Consider the following 22,177-nt stretch of genomic DNA (forward strand, 5'->3'; position numbering starts at 1 on the left):
GACTGCTGTAGCTGAACCCAGGACAAGAGGACAGAAGAAATTGCCGTAACAAGGCCTCCTTGCTGATGAGGACAAACAGGCCATGTGTCAGACTTTGCATGAGAAAATAGCAATAGATTTTTGCACATTACACAGGAACATTGAAATGTACTGGAAACAGTTCTCGGCTGTGCTGTGTGAAAACGATACTCACCTTAGCTCCAAATTCAACCAGATTTGCTAAATTCTGCACAGACTTGGCGACCAGCGTCAGTGTTCTTGCAGCAGTGGGGGAAGGAGAATCTGGCAGGAATACAGAGCAGAAAGTTACTGGTCATTCCATTTAAAACTGACAGCAGTCATGTGAAAGTAAAGCTCTTCCCGATTCACATCTTTTCATAAATAATATATTTTTAATATTACAACAGAACTGCACTTCGTGAGGTACAACTTATGCTGCTTTAGTGATGTGCACAAAAATACATCAATATGAATAGCTTATTTTCTGTAATAGTTACATACAGAACGAGTATACGTAAAATGAAGTTGTGTTGGAAAGAGGTGAAGTAAGAACCATTATCATGAAGATCAAACAGTTCTGTTGGAACTTGTCCTGCAGTCAGGAACGTTCCCTGTTGCTGTTTCAGTGAATGACTATAGATACACACTAGTAAGGGAACATCAAAGAGCAAGACTTTACACAGAACATTCACTTAGGCAAGCCCACAGGAGTTCTCCTGTATTTGGCCTTTAAGTCAACCAAGGTTACCATCTCAGGTCGGCACAACCCACATGTCCTAAATGCCACCTCTCTGCCTCATCTTTAAGATTCTGTATTTGAGATTGACTGTACTTAATGAGTCAATGTAAAGACTTCTCCACTGGCTGGAAGCTATCTAAGCACATTTGAACATAAAATGGCAGACTGGTTTGTATTGGGACTTCAAAACTCATCCAGTTCCAACCCCCTGGCACAGGCAGGGACACCTTCCACTGGAGCAGGTTGCTCCACGCCCCATCCAACCTGGCCTTGAACACTGCCAGGGATGGGGCAGCCACAGCTTCTCTGGGCAACCTGTGCCAGGGCCTCACCACCCTCACAGGGAAGAACTTCTGCCAAAGAGCTCATCTCAATCTCCCCTCTGGCAGGTTAAAGCCATTCTCTATTCTCCTGTCACTACAGGGCCTTGTCCAAAGCCTCTCTCCAGGTTTCTTGTAGCCCCTTTAGGCACTGGCAGTTGCTCTCAGATCTCCCCTTAAGAAGCCTTCTCTTCTCCAGGCTGATCAAGCCCAGCTCTCTCAGTCTGTCTCCATAGGAGAGGCAGGTGTTATTCAAGCATAATTTTCTAGGTGCTCAAATGTATTCCAAGCTCCGCAGATGCATTTCCAACTTTATACATTGTGTTCATTTAAGAGATCCATTGAACTCCAGCATTAACTTTGGCATTGCATTGCATTGCCAGTGACATCTGAAGATTACACACGTTCTTCACACTGCTAGAAAATACCGCACATTGCTTGCCTTTCGCTCAGAACTGTATCATTAAATACTACAGTGCGTGTTTCTGGACATTAAAACAATATTGGGGATAACCACAAGGGTAAAAAGCATATATTGGCTGCCTTATAGACAAGTCAATCAAGTGATGTGAGTAACCTGACTTTGGGCACAGCATTCAAAAAACCTTTGTATTTTGCTAAATTAGACACTACAGTAATTTCATACTTACTACATAAAGTATGAATTAAAATCTGAAGCATATAGTCACCTGAGATGATATTAAACATCCTTGGATTCAGGATAGCAGGACAAATCAGTCGAAGAAAAACAAAGCCACTGAAATTAGAAGAAAATTGTATTTTGTTCAGTAAAATTACAGAATTAATGTAAAATTGGGTATTCTTTAAGGATTCAAATTAGCATAGAACCTTTTTGAGACAGACACCAAATAACCAGCCTGTGGTCTGCGTTTACATTAAAGTTAAAGCTAAATTATCATGCTATGACTTCAACTATGGTAAGAGCTGAACAAATAGGCATGCAGATTTCCCAGTTAAGGTGAACTGTTGAAACCACATGGGAAGATCTTAATTGTAAAGCCAGTATCAGATCACGCCAGCTTCAAAAAGAAGAGTCTAGGTCTCTGACCTCCCAAAGGTTTACCATTGTTTGCTACCACAAGGCATCCATCCCACAGCACCCGCTCCCCAAGCCAATGCATGGAGGAATGTAGGAGCCAGTGGGCAAAGGGAACCTCTCTTCTGGCAACACAGCTTTATGTCAGCTTAAGTTGATCCATATCCTCATGACTGTGTGTTCGTGTAGAGAAATAGCAAGGGATCTGCTACTTCCTCCATGAAATAATTGCTGCCATCTAGAAAGCTGGGAAAAAAACCACCCTGTTTTGATGGCAGAACTAGGAACTCATTAACAGAAACCCAGAACAGCCTTCAGCTGCATGAGAAAAAGATAACTTTCTGTTAATAGCAGAAATTAAAAACATCCATCTCTGGTTAACTTCAATTCTGGCTAACTGCTATACAGTGAAGCAACATGAGGACCAATTAAAGCTATTTCAATGATGTTTCATTTGGTTTGGAGTGGTTGGACACTGCCAGTAGACTGGTTCTCACTATGGCAGTACCAAAGCCAGACCACTTACAAAAGAAGGAAGAGGACTGCTGATAAGTACACATTGATGGTACTGTACATATTACGTGAAAATGACACACATAGTAGTGAGGTTAACTTACCTTCCTTATGTACAAGACACCCAATATATATACTGTTTAGGTATTTCTTACTTCAAGAACCATGAATTCTGGGCTATCAGTTCCCAAGACAGCAGGTTTTGGCCATATGTGAAGCTAAAATACCTTGTATGGTGTGAATTTCAAGCTATGAGGAAGTAATTAATTTTGAAGTCATGGCATTTACAGCCATTTCTCTTGTAAAATGCCCAAAGCTGAATGCCAGTGAGGTATGAAACTAGCATGGACCACGCTGATACAGAAGATCTGATGCTTCTTACCCTGGTCAACCTGCCTAAATTAAGTCAGTATCTATAAGGGAGTTTATGACCAGAGAAATGATAGCACTGACACAGTACGGAAGGTATCAGACATCTAAAAACTGTCACAGAATCACAGAATGGGTTGGAAGGGACCTTTGAAGCTCATCTAGTCCCATCCCCTGCAATAAGCAGGGACATCTTCAACTAGACCATGTTGCTCCAAGCCCCATCCAACCTGGCCTTGAATGTTTCCAGGGATGAAGCATCTTAAAAGGTCTCTGGACAACCTGTGCCAGGGCCTCACCACCCTATTCGTAAAAAAATTTCTTTGTCATATCTAGTCCAAATATACCCTTTTTAATTAAAAATAATTACCTCTTGTCCTGTCACTATAGGCCCTGCTAAAAAGTTTGTCCTCATCTTTCTTATAAGCCCCCTTTTAGGTACTGGAAAGCTGCTGTCCATCTGCCTCTGAATATTTAATCATTCTTGGACCAGAAGTAGTGCAATAGAAGATAATGATCATGACTGAAGGCTGTGAAACTGTACTCTAGAGAGAAATCACTAGTAACCACTTGTGAAGACTAACATCACAAGACCAAGGGATCCCATATTTACAGCATCAGGGGAGACCTCTGGACAACCCTGCATGCGAGCTGTGTCCACTAGGGAAAGCCACATGGTTCTCTCTGGAGCTGGTGAGGAACATACAGAGATATGGTACTCACAGCTAAGCTCTACAGCCCCTCAGAGAAGGGCTCTCACAGTAAAAGCAGCCTCCATAATGCCCCTGCATTGTATTATGGATGACATAAGGCTTCCAGTGTCAAAATGATAAATGCAAGCCAAAGGCAAGTCCTCTGAAAGACTCTCTCCATATGAGATTAACCATGGCAAATCATATGACTGCCAGACACCACAAAAAATCAAAGAAGTGGCTCTGACACCCCTAAAAAACCTGGTAGCATTTAGAGAGAGTGTCAAGACCATATCTTTGTCAAAGGCTTTTGTTTGACCTGCACTGGCAATGGACAGAGTTAGAGAAAGAACTTCTGTATTATGGATCTGCACTGGAGTTTTTTGTGGTTGGTATGAGTTCAGAGAAGCCAGGTTCAGTAACCTCCTGCAACATTTCTGGAAGAGCTCTGGAATGTTTCAGCATAATTGGGCTGGAGCAGATAAATAAAACTAAGCTGTGACAGCACAATTAATGGTTTTGGAAACTAGCACAGAATGTTGATTTGGAGTGATTAAGAACCAGCAGCCCACCACCAGTGACCAGGTGCCTTCTCTGATGCAGAAAACTACATATGCCAATGCTAACAGCACCTTGGTGAAATCCAATTGTCTTTGTGAGAATGTATCTAACTCCTTACTGTGTTGGGTCTGCATGGATCTTAAACCATGCCAGATTTCTCCAGCAATTAACACACACTACGTAGGAGTCCCTGGGAAGGGCACAGTCATAATCCTTAATTGGGATATGATGCCTCAGCACTGTAAATACCTTAAAGACTGCTGTAAGCTAAGTAAGTACTGTACAGTTTTGTCACTGAAAAACACATAGATAAGCACGCTGAAGTATGTCTTCAAAAAGACTTGAAAAGATTATTTTCAGGACAAAGTGACAAGTAACTTACCTAACAACTCTGGTTCTCATGGTGGTATTAGCTGGCCACTTGTTTTGAACAGACTTCTGTAGGCACCCATAAATATACCTCAATGTCCTGCAAAAATAAAAGCTACTTACTCATTCCATTAAACTCACAGGAACAGAAAATGAACCAGTAAGGAAATCAGTTTAGGATACAGCATGATCACACAAACAGGAGTTTTCAAACACTTACGGAGGCAGTATCTCTGCAGCCATGAATATTTTCTCCACCAATTCTGAAAGTATACTAAGTAGATGTGCCAAGTTAGTGTTTACATCTTCATTTTTTTCTAACTTTGATGGATTTAACTAAAACAAAAAAGAGAAAAAGATGATGTTTCTCTAACTAGAACTACATATATAGGTTCTTAATGTACACACTGAATACTGCTTCAAGGTAAATTTATTATTCTGCTGCTGTACAAGCCTTTTACAGAGCTCACAAATCTCTTTCAATGTCTAGTCAGGAAACATGAAGCAGCAATTGTTTTAAGTTCTAATACACTAAGTTTTTAACAGTTCATGTATTCACTCCTATCAATCAGCATGATCTCCCATCATTTCCACAGTTAAAGTGATATATAGAAATTAGGAAAGTTATTTTAAAAACCACTTCAGAACGAACATCAATCATTTAATATCAGGAAGTTTTAAATTAAAACTAAAGTTCAGACATTGACTTCTATGGTATCTTTAGTTTACTAGAAGTTACTTAGGCCAGGACATTCAGTAACTGCTACAGAACAGCCTACAATTTCTAAAGATAAATAAATAATTAAAAAACTTGAAAAGTTTTACTATGAATATTCTTCAAAGCCAAAATCTAGGAAAAAAATAAATCTCTTAATGAATCCATTTCCTGTATTTCTCATATAAAGAGTTTAAGTTCTGAAACAATAATGTCTTTGAAGCTAGAATTTAATGCAAATGCCAAACATAACCAGTAGATAATTGTGTCAGCAAACCAAAAAGTTTTAAAAATTAGTTCAAAGTATCACCTCACAGGACTGCTTGCTCTCCATTATCTTCAATATAGAATCTTTCAGTGCATGGTGAACAAAAGTTGTTGCTGTGGCTTTCATGTACTGCTCCATAAGTGTACTTGCTAATGTTGTGGCACGAAACAAGGTAGTAGCTTCATCTGGATGAAGAGACAGCAAAGTTGAGAGGAGCAAACAACAAAAAGCAGAGGAAAAATGTGCTATATTTACACTCTGATGTATGTTGTAACTAAAGGAAGAGGAAAAAAATGTAGGTGCTGGAACTCTTCCCTCCCCACCTGCCTAGAGCTCCACTAAACAGCAGTGCAATTTAGTGCAGTACCTTCCATGCTTATCTCCCTGTCATTCAGCGTCCGTAACAACAATGACTCAAGCTTTTCATGAAGAAAAATCTTCAATAAAATGCCAGCCAACAGTGTTCTATCCTGTCCACAAACGTGTGATAAGGCATAGACTACATGAAGTTCCTTCTGGAGTATAAGCTGAAAGAAAAACAGAATTGCAAAATATTCAGAAGCTTCTCCTAACATGTAACAGCTTTGGAAAGGCTAGTATAATACATCTGTAAGTGATATATAGATGTCACTTTAAATATCGTTTAGTGATGTTAACCAGTGTCATTTGGTATTTGTCTAAACCAACAAACTGAGTTTTGACAGATACAACAAGGGAAGTTGAACAACTTCATACCTCTTTAAACTCATTGTACTCCTCTTCTGGCATGATCTTCTCCATAGAGTATCGTGCTCGAACACGCAAAGATCCTGGCTCAATACCCTTTAATGGTACATGGGAACTGAGCTGAAACCACTCATCTGTTGCATGTCCTTTTTGTAATCGGCTTAATTGGCAACGCATAAACACTTAAGGAAAGAAAGCATTGTTCAAGTATGTTATCTCCAGCGAAACAGTCCTACTATTGAATAAAGAACCAGTTTATTTTCAGCACATGTCATCTTGTTTCAGCAAGAGAGTGTTAATGAGAGTAATGAAGATTTTTGCCATCAATATATTGACAGATTCTCTCTTCAATGGTTTAACCAACCATTTAAACTGAATGCCAAGCATTCTGTAGTGAATGAATACATATACATTAAAAAATGCCACACAGGTACTGACACGGTTTTCTTTGTAACACCCAAGCAGTGAGTGAAAAAGTGCTACCCTGCAAATCCAGGTAGCAGTCAGAAACTAAAAACAGATCATGTGTTCATAATTCTCTCTTACCAGCCTTGGGCTGATACCACCATCAGGTCTGCTCCTTGACCACTTTGTTACTCCTTACTATATTTATAAAACTATGAAAGACAACTTAAGATTGTAAACCTGAGTTTATTACTAAAAACATTGCAGGTTCTCATTGTAAAAAACATTATGGAAAGCCAGTACCAGACAGCCAAAACATACAAATACAGAGCATGAAAATATATTTAATTCTCTTGTGACAGTGTTTGACCAGAATAATGAAAACCACATCAAGTATCCACTGCTGCAATACATATGCATCTTTTACAGAAAAAATACTTACATATATCTGGATCTTTACTTTTCTTTGTTTTGTTACTAAGACTTATCTCAAATCTATTAATATCAGCTGAAAGATCGCTAGGAGAAAAGACAAAAAGCCTCAATTAATATAGTATTTGGCTGGCATTTAAGCTTACTCTAAACTCATTTCAATCCTGCCGAAGACATATTTAGGTGCCTACAGAAAATTCTGTCCATGCAGAATTTGGCTGAAACATTGCTGCTGTATAAACACACATACGATATGTTTAAAAAGGATATGTAAAACCAGTACACACTGTTAAAAATCTTGAATGCAATGCAATTAACAAGTGAAATTCAGTAATTCAAGAAGATTAAGACTTACTCAAAGACAAATTCTTCTGACCACACAGGGTTCTGCCCTTCCCTGATGTGTGTTTTGGCTACCTGGACACTGTTCAGGTAGATGTTACAGTATGGATTAGTAAAATGCTTTACTGGGAGCGTATGAGCTTCTTCTACATGCAGAATAAGACTGCTGACCTGGGGGGGTGGGGAAAAAAAAAAATAGAAATACACAAAATCTACTTTTTGTGGCTAAACCAGAAATATGAAACACATGAATGAATGACTTCTTATCCTCTGTGCAAAGGCTTAATGTTAATATATGAATACTGAATACAAACTAGAATTTCCTACTCAGAGCAGCAAGTAACGTAAGTAATGGAACAACATTTTAAGAGACACAGGTGACAAAACAAAGAGTAACTCAAATACTTAGCAAAAAAAAATCTCAAGCCTTGTATTTTTAAGCATCTTGTTTTCTTTTTTTAAATTTATCTTTGAGCCATTAGGACATGCACCTTCTCTGCACAGAAAACTTTACTGAAATCAAAGATGGGCACCTTGAATAAAAGCCAAGGATGATTCCAAACACAGTGGCTTATTTGCTGCTTTCCTAACAGATTACATAGAATTACCTTGTGCAACACATTACACTCTATTCCTTTGCCTAGCTGAGCATTTTCTTCACTTTTTGAACTAAGGGATTATTTCAGATTTTCACTCTTTCTGCTTTGCTTTTGCAGCTTGAACCCAGTTTCTCCTGCCACTTCATCAAATTGACCTAATTTAGTTCATTTATACAGAAATATCCAAACATCTCTAATACTAACTACAGAATAGTTGTGTGTTCTGAAAAAAAAACAATTTTATTCTTCTCTCTGATGTCTGTTAAAACAACTACATTCAATGTTCCTAACATTCAAAAGTATCAGGAATTCTCGAGTTATTTTCCTGTTATTCTCCAGTCGTTACAGATGTCACCATTTACGACTGACTGTCCTCTACCTCTGAGGAACTTCTGGCAAACACAGCACTTTGAAGAATACAAGAAAAATTAAGCCATAAGCATGGTTCACCATGTATTTGTTACTGAAAATTAACAGAATTAGTTATATGTCACATAAGTGTCAAATTTTTTAAAGTGTTCCATATGTGGAAATAATTTTTAATATTTTTTATTTAATATTTTAATATTTAAAAAAATATTTTAAAAGTTAAGATGATACAAATGTTGACTTCTTCACACTTTTATTCCAATTTAGTCAGAAAATAATACCTAGCAAAGCACATCAGATTGACTAACACCATTCTGAGCTGTATGTATGTAGTGTAAATCAGTCTGATTGGTTTCACAAGGGCATTGCATAGGTCCAAAAAGGAAACTAAGTATATGCAGGATTTTCTACTGCTGAAAGGAAAATTCGGAGAGCTATCAGTACAATTTTGCAACAAGGAGACACTCCATCACATGCACGGCAAGCCCCATAGTATCAGCTTTACCTGACGCAGACGTTTATTTGATGTTCCTGGACTGGTTTTTCTTAAACTGCAGAACATCTGCAGAGCTTTCATCCAGTCCTAAGAGAGAAGGATGCAGAACAGTGTAATGAAACAGAGTCAGATACAGCTTCTTGCAGTGGAACAGATGTATCTAAAAAGAGTATACTAAATTTTCCCTTTAGCTTGGCAGAACCTGTTTTCTGTAATTCCAAAGTTTGCAAGTTTGAATATTAAAGCAAAATTCTTACTTTCAGTGAGAAAAAACTAATAAGGGATTTGCAAATCTGAACCATTTTCTCTTTCAGAAATATCAAGCATTACTAATGGATATACAGTGTGACCTTTACCAATTTTCCACTCTAGTAACATTACGAGAAATTACAAATGGTATAAAAAATGAAGCAAAACTTGTTTGCTCCTGAGAAAATTAAGGTTAGCAAGGCAAACTGTTCTGATTATTCTCTACAGTACTTCTATAAGACAGTCATTATATTGTGTATACTTCCAACAAACTAAAGCAACACTATTTCATTTCATACAGAGCATGAAGACAAGATGCAGTACATAGGATGGTGCTGCTCTGACATTCATTTACTCCAGTATAAGAACCTTAATACACAAATAAAACTCTTCAGAGTAAAAAAAAGGTGAACTTTGTCAAACGAGAAATATCTATAAACTTTCCTGGGTCGAAGGCATATTGTAAAAAAACAACCAACCAACCAACCAAAATAAAACAAACAAAACCCCCCAAAAAACAAACTATATTCTGTATAAATGCAGTGAACATCCTGTTAAGCAGATCAAAACCAAAAGCAGATTATGGCAGATGTTCAGGAAGCAAGACACACTATTGTGTCTTCCATGCATTCTTAATTTTTTGGATTTCCAGAACACCAAAGACAATGAAGATGTGACAAAAATGAGTGTACAAAGATGTGTGTGGTAATTGATGTATATATTCTCAATTACTATACAGTGCCCTTCTGCTTAAATACAGTACATTAAGGGTTGTGCAACTACACTTGATGTCATCTCAGCAAGTTTCATAAATTTGTATTCATTTAACGGGAAGATTTGTGCTTTCCTTTATACACAGCACAAGAATACTAAACTTATACAGCCTCTGTGCTCTGGTGGGTAGCAAGTTATTGTGAGTGCTCTAAACAACTTTCATTCCATTCTAATAAAACCAAATGCAAAGCTTGACTTTGATGCAACAGGTATACTTCAGAGCTGTGGACTTTCAGAGCTGTAAACTTAGTAAGTAAGGACATTCTCTCATCAGAGGTATGCTCTCCTGCTGGTGACTGAATTTAAGAGAATAAGGCTTCTGTGCTACAATCCTCAGTCAGCAAACAACCGCTAGAGTTAGTCACTGAATTAAACCAGAAAACCTTACTTTTTTGTGCACCATCAGGGCCCAGGACTACAAACAACCACCAGTTTTTGGACAGGGCAAATAACTGGATAAGGCAGCTGACAGACATACTTTGGTCACCGGATACAACGTAAGTGCATTAGCATTTTGGTGCATATCAAGAACACGCACTTTGAAGGAAAACTTCCACTTACCATGTTCCAGTTTATAACATGGAAAAGTCCTGGAGACTAAATTATTCTATCTGAGGTAAGTCAAAAGAATATGTTGTCCAGAAACATTTAACGGAAAATAATGCAAGTTTAGTCCATGAGACCCAACTGGACCTTGCCCAAACTATAACCCCCAAGTGCATGTAACCTAAGTGCTGGATTCCCAACATCAACCCTTGCCCTTACAGATCCACTACATTATAATACCTGCTAATATAGACATAGACACTATTTGATACACACTTGCTTCCTGTTTTCAAAGTGAAATATCATTAAACACCAGAAGACAAAAGAAAAATTACTTCTTAAATTATATTTACCAACAAAAGCTCTCACCTGTGCTTGTTCTGGAGTTTCGCCTGCAAAGTAAAAGATGTAATGCTCTTCACTAAAGTGCTGAACTACTATCTGAAAACAGTTTGGCCTTAAAAATAAACAAAACAAAAAATGTAAGTTTTATTAATCTTCATAATATTAACTGACACCTTGACTTGTTGATCTATGCCATAACAAAGTTTACACAGAATGAATACATTTCTGATGTTTGGCTGTAAGAAGCATCAACCTCTGTTTATGTACATGTAGCATCATCACATGTGAAAGGAGGAAGAACTTCAACTAAAAATAAGTCTTAGGTCCTCCAAAACTGCATTTGGGTTTGAATGTATTATGTCATTTTAAGAATACCACACTTCAGTGCAGCTAGTTTGTTTCAGAAGATCAAGAAACTTTCAGAATGGTCTGTACTGAACAGACATGTGCTGATTTGCAGTCAAGGCAAAGAACAGCTGTCCAGTAATGGAGAAGACTTGCTGACAAGAACTATTCCTACAGGCTTTAAAAGCAGTAGATGTTCGCCATTAGTTTCCAACCAATTAATCATATATTAAGGATGTGTTCTTTCAGGAAATACATTAATATAAGGAATCCCCTACCTGAATGTGCCCCACAGCTCTCACAACCAATAAAATGTATATTGGATCACATACCAATCACCAAATGTATATGACAAACCTCTACAACCTCAAATGCTACATTAGTGCCTTTGCTGTTTTGTGTACCTCCACTCATTTGCCAAAAAGTTAACAAAAAATGTTTTGCTTTGCTAAACTACGAGGTATTTAAAGTGTGCACTTCGCTCATCACCTTCCACAAGGTGATGCGCTCAAGGAAATTTAGTTCTCTGAAAAGCAGTGTTACATGGAGGATCCTACTTATGTGCAAAGGAGTTTCTGTTGCCCCACCCATTTCACTGCCTGGAGAAATGCTGACACAGCACTCTGGCGAAATGTCAGAGAGCAGATCGGGGGCTACTTAAATCACTGCCACCAAAGCAGCACGCAGAGCTGCAGGCTCCACTGTACTTTGGAGAAGAAGGCAAAGGCAGTTTCTACCAGCTACTTAAAATGCCAGGGGAACTCTGTTCCAGCTACATTTCCTCACTAACAGCTTCCTAAGCTACTGCAACCACGCACCTCCTCCTACCCACGTTTAGTACTACTTACCATCCAACTACACTTTAACCCACAGCACAGTGTTTCTTAAAAGCTGTTAAGAGTCAGTGTTCCTTGTTTACAATATACACCAAAACCTCCTGCATAATTGTCAATTTACATAAGGAAAGTATTAGTAATATTTTCATTACTGTTCTGGTACTCTTTATTTATGCTCCTCATTTCACTAGTTTAACAGATTTTTCAAAATTATTAGAAAAGATTAAAAAACATCAGATGAGATCAAACAAAAGCACCAGTCTTTGCAGCATAAGAAATGCTACTGATTTTAAGCATTTGTCTTGAAGTTTTTTCACAAAAATAACTAGAGGTTGACTATGTACCATTTTTAAATAAATATTAAGATCTGTAAGATAACCAGAACTTCCATCTAATACTTGTAGGAGTAAGTGTACTTACTTCTTCAGTACGACAATGTAATACAGATAGTGGAGGGTTTTTTATAACTATCAATGAACACATAAGTATCCTCTTAATTAACAATGATATCTAAAATACTTTTGATTCTCAACTTCTTTGCTCATAACAACATCCCCTGTAGTTCGCATATTTTGAATATAAAAATATGACAGTCAATAAGCCTTGATGTGAAAATTATCTCAGAATACAGGTCATCGGCAAAAACAACTTCTGGGGATGCTGGTTTGTATGAACTAGTTTACCACGGAGCTGGTCTAATCTAACATAAATATTTATTCTTAAACAGAAAAGCCCTTAGACACTCCATCTAACCAACTTAGCTTTCGAATACTATCAAAAGAATGTAGGGGTTTTTTTGAATTGACAAAACTCTTTATCTTGTCAATTCCTGATTCAAAAGGATGAAACTCCCAGTTCATAAGCTCTCATGTCTGTAAAATGAAACATGGAACAATTAATGCTCTCAATATTCAAAAATTACAGTGCAAAAAAGCGTGAATCATCACATTTTATTTCACAATAAAACTTTAATACTAAATTCTAAAATTTATAACTATAAGTAGTGATGTTTATATATACTGGCTAGCAATCAAGGTGCCAGGTTAAACAAGTTACTATTCTTCAACTACATCTGCCTACATATGTCCTGGCAACTCACACGAACTACAGACTTGGTGTGAAGCAAGAGCCACAACGGGCTAGTTGCCTGCTAACAACATACTGCCCATGTCTTGTACATGCTTCAAACTATCAGCCAACTCTCCCACTGCACATACGAGAATTAAAAGTGTCCTACCTGCCAAACAAACTGTCATGTACTCCATAGACGGAACACACGCTAAGGTCTATTAGTCCTTTGGGTTTTGTGGCTCGTTTTTCACTTTCAAAATAAATAAGCTGGGCATCATTTCCCTCTAATATAAAGTACAAGTTTTTCCATCTCTTTCCTTTACCTGTAGAAGACAGTTAAGCAAATTAAGTTACGATATTGTTTAAAAGAAAGTGTGTGTTTCATAAATGAAAGAAGAAAGGATGGCAGTAAAGTTTTGTCAAATTATTAACTGAAGAGCAATGTACAGGCAATCACACTTAAGTTACAGGATCATTACACATACCCAATTTTATGCAACATGTGGCTAAAACTAGACCCTCTTCACAGATGCAGGTAGAGTTGCAAAAGGTTGTCTAAACATTTTCACTAATTTCAATGGTATTAAGCAAGTGCATATGAGCTGCCTGACAGCGAGTTAGAGTGTTAAGACTGCATCTACGCAGTTACAGTTTTAATTAAGATACAGAGTCCTGACAAAGTTACTCCTTAACTCTGACCAGTATTTAACAGATTGCATCACAGTACCTTAAAATAGCACATCCGAAGAACAGAAATGGGAATATGTTATATGAAAACATAAATTAGAACCATGCCCCAGACAAAACCATACATAATTTGGCTGGTTTCACTAGTTTCAGAGAAAATGGTTTCTAAACTACAGTGGATTAGATACCTTCTGCAACTAATGTGCTAAGTCACAATCCCATTTCAAAAAAGCTTTTAGCCTTAATTTTATACTTTGGTCACCATAAATACACCTTGTGCCTCAAGAAGTGAGTACTGGCACTGTTTTGAAAAGACAAATCTGATATCCACTTATTACCCTGTCTCCTAGATGCCGGAGTGATTTTATTGAATTTGTTCTGTATGCAGTTCTATGTGCATCTATCTACACCTCCTCAGCACTCCAGTTTGCACATTTAAAGTATCTCATCATCACTTTTAGCTAAAGGTTTTCAATTAATTCCTATTTGATTCCTTACTCTCAGAACACCAAAGACTTGCTCAGTGGCAGTTCTTCAGGATTACATTGAGATGAGTCAGTCAGCTTTTCACTTATTTATGTCAACTGTGTCAATGTTAGAATCCTAAAAAAGTTGCTATAGCAGAATATATATTTTAAATTTAAGATCTAAAACATATAACTTGGAATAACAAAATTTAACCAGCTGCGCTCTCCAACAAATGTGCAGCTTTATAATATTTTAGCTGATGATCCTTATGGGTCCCTTCCAACTTGAGATATTCTACAAACCATATCTGCATTTTAGAGAAAAAAAAATAAAAATCTGTAGAAGTAAACATAACTCACTTTTTTTCAGAAGATAACCTTTTTTGACAATATTTTTATAAAAGGCATCCTTTGTTTTCCGACGAATTGTATTGTAGATTTCTTTTCCATCCACTGTATCATTAAGCACTTGTTCTTGGTGCTGGTAAACATGTAAGAAAAACATACTTTAAGCTCAGAAGAAATTGCATACTACGTAGCTGCAACCAGGATCATCTTACTGAATGCTACTAACTCACTACTATTGTTCTCTCATGCATTTTAATACAGCAATATAATTTTTCATGCTAGAAATGTAACTATTTCCATATTTCCACAATTATGATAGAAGAAGAAAGTTCTGAATACAGACCAACTTCTACAACGAAACATTGTGTCCTTTTCATATTAAATAAAAAGCAGCATCTTTCACTGTCATTTCTCTTACATTTATGGCAACCTTTAAGGTTTATTTAGCTTCCAACTGTCTTCTACCAAAGCTTTTGGGACTGAGTAATCATGGATAAACTCTGAAGCAACAAGGATGTTGCAGATCACAATTAAAAGCAACTCATTCAATATTGCACAGTCCCTCATTAACCTCATTAGAACTAGTAATGTCCTAATTGAGTAGAACCCAAGACAAGAGAAGAAAGCAGAAACAGGAAACAAAAAAAGGGTAAATTCACACAGAAAATTACAGGATCTGGAAACTCAAGCAGCAAATAAGAATGGTCAAAAGCCAAGTTTGACCTCACTGATTAAGCTGATGAGCAAAAGTTCTTTAGCCGTAAGAAAAAATGAAAAGCAAGACTGTCAAGCAGTGAGAACATCATCATGATGAACAGGCTTATACTAAATATTCTACTTTTCTTCCTGTCTTTTTGTCTACAGGAATTATGATTTTGAACAACATGACAAAAATAAGATGAAAAATACTTCGGTAATACTAGCAGGAATTACAGAACCTATAATAGAAGCAACATTCAGATGTTCATGAGCTCAAGATAATCTCCATAACATAACTACACAAGGAACAGTGCACAAAACAACAGATCTAGAGGCAAGTATTTAGAAGTAAATTCCATATTAGATAGAAGTCAACCAGACTGACATTAAAGGTATAGCAAGACTTTTGTGTTTGTTTTTTTTCCCTTCAAAAGCATAGATCATGGTGGCATGTGGAAATGAGATAACACAAAGCTGAACACAAATTGCACTGCCAACCACTAAATTTTTTTACAAAAAAGTTACAAATACATCTGAATAGGTTAAAAGAATCTGAAGTAATTTCACATGGAAAATTAGCTAATGCAGAGGTCAGTAATACAGGAATTGTAAGTGCATATGCAAAAAGCTAAAGTGAAATATATCACTGCCATGATTCAAGAGGAATGATAGTGCACGAGAAAAGTTACTAGTGAAGATTTTCAAGGAGCAGTCTCAGGATTCATGTTTGCCCAGCCACATTTCCAAGTGCAAGTTAACAGCAGTTAATAAGTGGGAAGTACTGATGACACAACACAATTAGCAGTACAGGAAAGATTAGAATAACAAGATGCTGGGAGCAGACAGAGCCAGGACAGCTGATGCCAACTGATCCAAGGGATATTCCTTGTCATAAAGCATCACAATAAGCAATAAAACTCTGTGTGTGACTGTCTTCCTCCGAGACTGGCTGAGCATCAGTCTGCTTGTGGGAGGTGGTGAATGATCACCACTACCACCCCTTCCTTCCTTCACTTATTAAACTGCATTAATTTCAACCCAGGAGTTCTTTGCTTTTGCCTGCAGGAGAGGAGAGGGAGCAGGTAAAGATGTGGGTCCTTAGCTACTTGCCAGGATCAAGTCACCACAGAAATGACAGAGAAAAGGGAATTACCCATGGTAATGGTACTCTAAAACTGTTCTTGCCTACCACATTCAAGAAAGGCAAACTCGAACCTAAACTGGTGGCAGTAGGACAACTACAAGAACATTACAAAGGGACAGGATCAGCTTTGGTATGCTTAGCTTATTGAGCTGACTAAGGGACAATACAATAAATATTCTTGTATTAATATGACAGATCTCACAAAGCAGTATGAACTGACTGTAACTCTATTTAGGGAGGAAATTAAAGGCCATTCTAACATTTCCCATTTCTAATCACTGAAACAGGAAAGTTTGGGGAAAGAACAAAATATACAGGTATACTTTGTACTTATATATACATACATATGTATATAAAAATATTATCATTGGTAGCCTCCTAGGATGAACTTCTGCTCTGGGATATGAGCGCTCCAGAACAAGCCTTGCAGTCACCCCTGAAGCTTTTGTGTGCATACAAGTTTCCTCTGGCAGAAGAAAAATCCCGGACACAGAAGACAGGAGAGCAGCCTGTTTCCCCTAACATGGGACTAAAGTGCAGCATGGTTGAGCCAGGGACCAGAGCTAGTGGCACACTGCAGAGGATGAGCACCTCAGAAGACAGGAAAAGCCTACCATCTCTTCTGTTGACTACAAGACAATCTTTGGTAAGTGAATGCACTTGAGGACAAACCAAAAGAAATACACAAGCTGAAAACGTTAAAACTGGAGATGATGCTATTTAACTACAATTGCTGTAATTCAGTTCATAAACTGCCTTGAAGATAATGAATTAAGTTTGTGTCTTCAACAACAAATGCCCAGAGATGAAATCTTACCTGCGTTGGAACAGGATCTTTAAGGTAATATCCTTCAACAATCTGTTCTTTTCTATAGTGCTCAATGATGTCACCAATACTGTTTCAATATGAAAAAGAGGATTCAAATGTTAAACAGGTAGTTTTTCCTCTGTTTGAGAATTTGCTTTTCCATACAACCACCGAAAACTTTCACACAAAGTTTTAAAAAATCAAGTGTTAAACATCATAATCTCATTTGCAGAAATGAGAATTTACTAATATACTGAAGTCAAGAAAGTTCACAAAACTGTATTCATAATATATTAACTCTAAACTCTGCAAAACATTTCAATTAGTTGTTTAAAATGTGAAACGAGAACACTGCTTTTTACACATTCAAGTAGCACATGTGCATTACTGCCTCTTCAGCCAAGCTGAAAATCATTATTTCATTGGCAATAATTTCCAAAGTCCTAGAGTAACCAGGGAAGGGGAATGTGAGATACCACATGTGCAGAACAATTCTTTCTAGGACGACAAGAATATAAAACCAGAAAAGGTTTGTAGCAGGTAAAGAAAATACAGACTATACTTGGGAAGTCACTGAGCTATCCTGTTAAACTAAATAATCAGTAGCAATCTGCTACAGGGAAGCATTCATTCTAAACAGCAGATTCAGACTGCAATTGCCTTTGGAAGGCTCAGGAGAGAAGTGACAGGTACAAGCTGAAATTCAAGGCATCTGAGTTGCTCTAACTTATTTTCAGTGTTACTGGAATTTACACTCTAATAAAGAACAGCAGCATAAATATCTATAGAAATTAATCATTTGTATGCGAAATAGCAACCAAAAAAACCCAAGTAGAAAACAAAAACATGCTAAGTGTGTCTTCTCACTTCATGCATACTTAGCTGTGTGCGCAAAGATAACAAGGCATGCATCACTGTTAGATTTGTTACAATTGCATGCAGTTCTAACACAGGAACAATATCTGATACTGTAAAAATAATCTCAAATTTTAAATAAAGCTATATAACGACATCTATGCTCACTTTTCTCTCATTATAAAGCTATAAACTAACACATGCTTGACAAAATAATGCATCTTCCTGCAAACTTTTTTTTAAGTATGCAGAATGACATATATGTCTTTTTCAGTATTACTGAAATCAAGTAATTCATTTTAATTTTAACTGAGATGCAATTTGTACATGACATTTTCTGCATAAAAATTTAATCTTTACCACACTACAGAAAATGACGACTCAGTCATTATATTTTGCATGTTGAATAACTACTGCTAGCATCTTGTATAAATAAAACAGCATTATATTAGTTTTTCTCACTCATCGAATCAGGCATACCTTGACTGTCAATGCCTCCTCTCCCTCCTTGGTTGAAAAATGCCATCAGGAGTTCTTTAATATAAGGAGCAGGTGTCTAATTTCTTCCAATTTTGTAAAATAGGCTGAGGAATGTATCTGAAAACTCCTTTTGTAGGTACAAGTATCATATAGACAAGGACTTTATGCCTTGATGGAGTGACTAAGGGCTTGCCTCTGCAGCCCTCCCCCTCTCACAAGTGAACTTGATTCAGAGGGTCACTTACATACTGCCTTACACTATGACAGATCAAATGCCTGAACCAACTCAATGCTGCAAACACAAAGATTCCAGGTACCTCACTTGCAGATTCACATTTAGTAGTGTACCTGGAGGTAGACAAGCTACACTACAGAATGTGAATCTGCAAGTGATTCAGAGTTATCTAACACGTAAAAATGTCAAGCATGAAATCAGACTGACCAAAGTCTTATCTAGGGGACAGGAATGAATCACAGCCGCCTTCAACATCTGACAACAACAAAAATGCAACCAAGGGAACGATAAATAAGCATATATTAAAAAAAAAAAAAAAAAAAAAAAAGAAAAGGTAAACTTTGTTTAATATACAGAAATAAAGATGGATATCAACAGAAATAAAGATGGATCTCAATACCACATTACAGTTACTTTAGTAACTTTAGAATGCTCAGCACACTATTAGGTTTGGCTTCTTAGGTTTCCCAGGTCTTGGATACTTGATTGATTTTTAAGTATTTCACGTTCATGAGCTGTATCAGTTTTTTAACACCTGAAGAGTGCACTGAGAATTATTCCCACAGCTCAGATTTCAAATAAGAAAGAATCCAGGAAACAGAACCAAGCAACATCCTCCAATCATCTACTGAATTTTCAAATAGAGCTGTCTCTCAAATCCAAGATTAACTTGAAAGCTTGTCCGCTCTGTAAAATATTACGCCAATGTGTATCATTTCCTTGGTAGAATCACTAGAAATAAAGAACCAGTCCTAATTTTAGCTTTTTGCGAATGCTACCTGCAGAAGGCAGGCAGAGAGAAGAAAAGGACAGAGAAATGACCTGGTATGCTTTTCCTACCGCATGTTCTAAAATCATGACTGAAACATTAATAAATACTATCTTACACAAAACCCACTCTGAAACACACAAGGAAGTTGCTGACAGGACAGTTGAACACAGAGACCACCTAGCCCAAGCCCTCAGCTCAAAGCAGAGTCAATGATGGCTGGCTGCTGCAACCCTTGCTCAGTCACATCCTGGACATCTCCAAAAATGAAGTCTCCCATACCTTTCAGGTAACTTTTCCCAGTGCTCTATCACCCTCAAAGTAAAAGCCATAGACCAGCAATAGCACATCTTTGCACTGAGATCTCAAGATACAGGCACTAAAATCACAACTGTACAAGATCTGCCTCGGATGGAGTTAGTTTTCTTCATAGCGGCCCATGCAGTGCTGCATTTTAGATGTGTGACTGAAACACCTTGTGGACAGCACATCAATGTTTTGACTACTGCTGAGCTATACTTGCAGTGGATGGGGTGGGCAAGGAGCTATGAGTGGACACAGCAGGACAGCTGGGCTGAATCAGCCAAAGGGATATTCTTCTCCACAGAATGTCAAGCTCAGCAATTTAAGCTCAAGAAAAGGAGGAGGATATGAAGAAGCCTGTGGAGGGCTGGCCCCGGCCAGCAGCTGAACATCCTGCAGTGCTTGCTCATTCCTTGCCCTCAGGACAGGGAAGAAAGCAGGAAAAGCAAATGTGACAAAACCTGTGTGTCAAGATAAAGACAGTTTAGTAAGTGAAGGGTGGGGAAGGACACCAGGGATTGAAAAGCAGACTGATGCCCAGTCTGAGCAACACCCACGTTGGAAGATGAAATATCCCCTCCAATTTTACTGCTGAGCATTACCTCTTTGGTCAGTTAGGTTCTCTGGAAAACAGAGAAAGCCTCAACATTGTGCAAGCTCTGCTTACCAAGAACCATAACACTGGTGTGTTATCAACAGTTTTAGCCACAAACCTGAATCATGGCACATGCTAGCTGCTATAAAGAAAATTTACTCCACCCCATCCAGAATCAGTACAAGCAACAAGAAATGGCTTTGCCAATTTTTCCATAAAATTGTAAAAAGGTGATTGAGTAATTTGTTATCTGTGGAATAAATACAGAAAGATCAGAGAAGCTAAACGTTCTGCTAAATTCCATGGGAAAATACTTCTTAGGTACATAGTCAAAATAATCCCCCCAATACATCTGCAACATAGGTGCTGTACATTCAGACCTTCAGGTGGGCAGCCCTGCAGAGCTGATACAAGAGAGTGAAATAATGAAAGCAGACCTCTGTATGACAGACTGCAAACACAGCCTGATGGTCACACAGAAATTTTAACAGAGATTTACACAGAGATTTACCTAGTGGTGGCAACGCATGCAGAAGTCACAGGTTGGTGGAAAAAAAAGTCTTGCTAGGCAGCACAGAATATGAGACCCTGAGATATACCCAGGGCCTCTTTCCCCATGGTCATCCAGAATAATTCTGGGATACAAGCAGATATACCATTGCTTATATAGGTTATCATGATTCCAGTCCCACCTCTGCATATTCCAAATACCCAAGAAATAAAAACAAACTTCTTTCATTTTGTATTTCCTTCCTATTCTTCAGATTCCTACTTTTGTATGGAAAATCTTGGTCTACAATTTATTGAGACCAATCCCCTGCAAAATAAAGAGCAGATTGCTTTTATTTTACCTTTTGCCCCAATTAGAATCACAAAAACTGTAGGAGAATGTTGAAAATACTCTACTACCAATGATGATTTAATCTAATAATAGTACCAGATGTCAAAGGAGATACTTTGACAGTATTTATGGAAGCAGCTTAACATAAAAAAAAAGCTCATAGTTAATGGAAACTGTTAAACAGATGCCTTTAGAAAAGCAGCACCATTTTTTAAATGTGAATTTTTCACCTGGAAGGCAAACAGTAGATTTTTAGATAAGTAACAAAAACCGATCTCTTATAAGCACCAAGAAATAATTCTAGTTTCATTAGCTTGCATAAATTCATGCTTTGTATGTGTCTGTTCTGGATTCAATTCTGTGTTTGTTGTTTTTCAGCCACCACTTCCATTTATTCCATACAACAAAACCACATTAGTGATCACATATTTAAAGATTTCTTTCTTACAGTGTCCCTATTAAATGAACTAATACGACAACTGAAAAGTCCACAAAGTGATTTGCTCTTTTTCTGCTCCTAATTTATTACCCTCTACAGTAGATCTTACGTTACAGAATTTGGACAGTTAGCATTTTCATTTTGATGCCTTATTATCTTGCTATTCATTATCTTGCATACTTCATTATGTGTTCGAGTTTCCAGAAAGTTTACCAAACTGCAGCATATACTAAGCTGGAGTGAATTTGAGCCTAAGAGTATAGTAGTAATTCTTAAAAACACACAACAAAAATTAAGCCTTTTACAGCTATGCAGATTCTGCTTCACACTGAGGAAGATATCTGCAAGCTAGGTACCAAAATGTTAAGG

At 37.5% G+C, this 22,177-nt stretch overlaps 1 protein-coding gene across 1 annotated transcript in view; it reads right to left on the minus strand.

The window, feature by feature from the left end:
- Positions 1 to 193: 193 nt before the first annotated feature.
- Positions 194 to 22,177, minus strand: part of RASA1 (RAS p21 protein activator (GTPase activating protein) 1) — a gene marked incomplete at both ends in the record, with an annotated part of 46,034 nt that continues 24,050 nt past the window's right edge. Inside the window, 14 exons of the mRNA XM_010018283.1 lie at positions 194 to 282; positions 1,749 to 1,816; positions 4,634 to 4,720; positions 4,841 to 4,956; positions 5,646 to 5,788; positions 5,971 to 6,130; positions 6,339 to 6,511; positions 7,177 to 7,253; positions 7,522 to 7,679; positions 8,982 to 9,059; positions 10,911 to 10,998; positions 13,305 to 13,461; positions 14,653 to 14,773; positions 17,301 to 17,379. Of these exons, the coding sequence (XP_010016585.1) occupies positions 194 to 282; positions 1,749 to 1,816; positions 4,634 to 4,720; positions 4,841 to 4,956; positions 5,646 to 5,788; positions 5,971 to 6,130; positions 6,339 to 6,511; positions 7,177 to 7,253; positions 7,522 to 7,679; positions 8,982 to 9,059; positions 10,911 to 10,998; positions 13,305 to 13,461; positions 14,653 to 14,773; positions 17,301 to 17,379 (1,594 nt within the window). The remainder of the gene's footprint in view (positions 283 to 1,748; positions 1,817 to 4,633; positions 4,721 to 4,840; positions 4,957 to 5,645; positions 5,789 to 5,970; positions 6,131 to 6,338; positions 6,512 to 7,176; positions 7,254 to 7,521; positions 7,680 to 8,981; positions 9,060 to 10,910; positions 10,999 to 13,304; positions 13,462 to 14,652; positions 14,774 to 17,300; positions 17,380 to 22,177) is intronic.

Source organism: Nestor notabilis, unplaced genomic scaffold, assembly GCF_000696875.1.
Source record: "Nestor notabilis isolate BGI_N333 unplaced genomic scaffold, ASM69687v1 scaffold21697, whole genome shotgun sequence".
NCBI lineage: Eukaryota > Metazoa > Chordata > Aves > Psittaciformes > Psittacidae > Nestor > Nestor notabilis.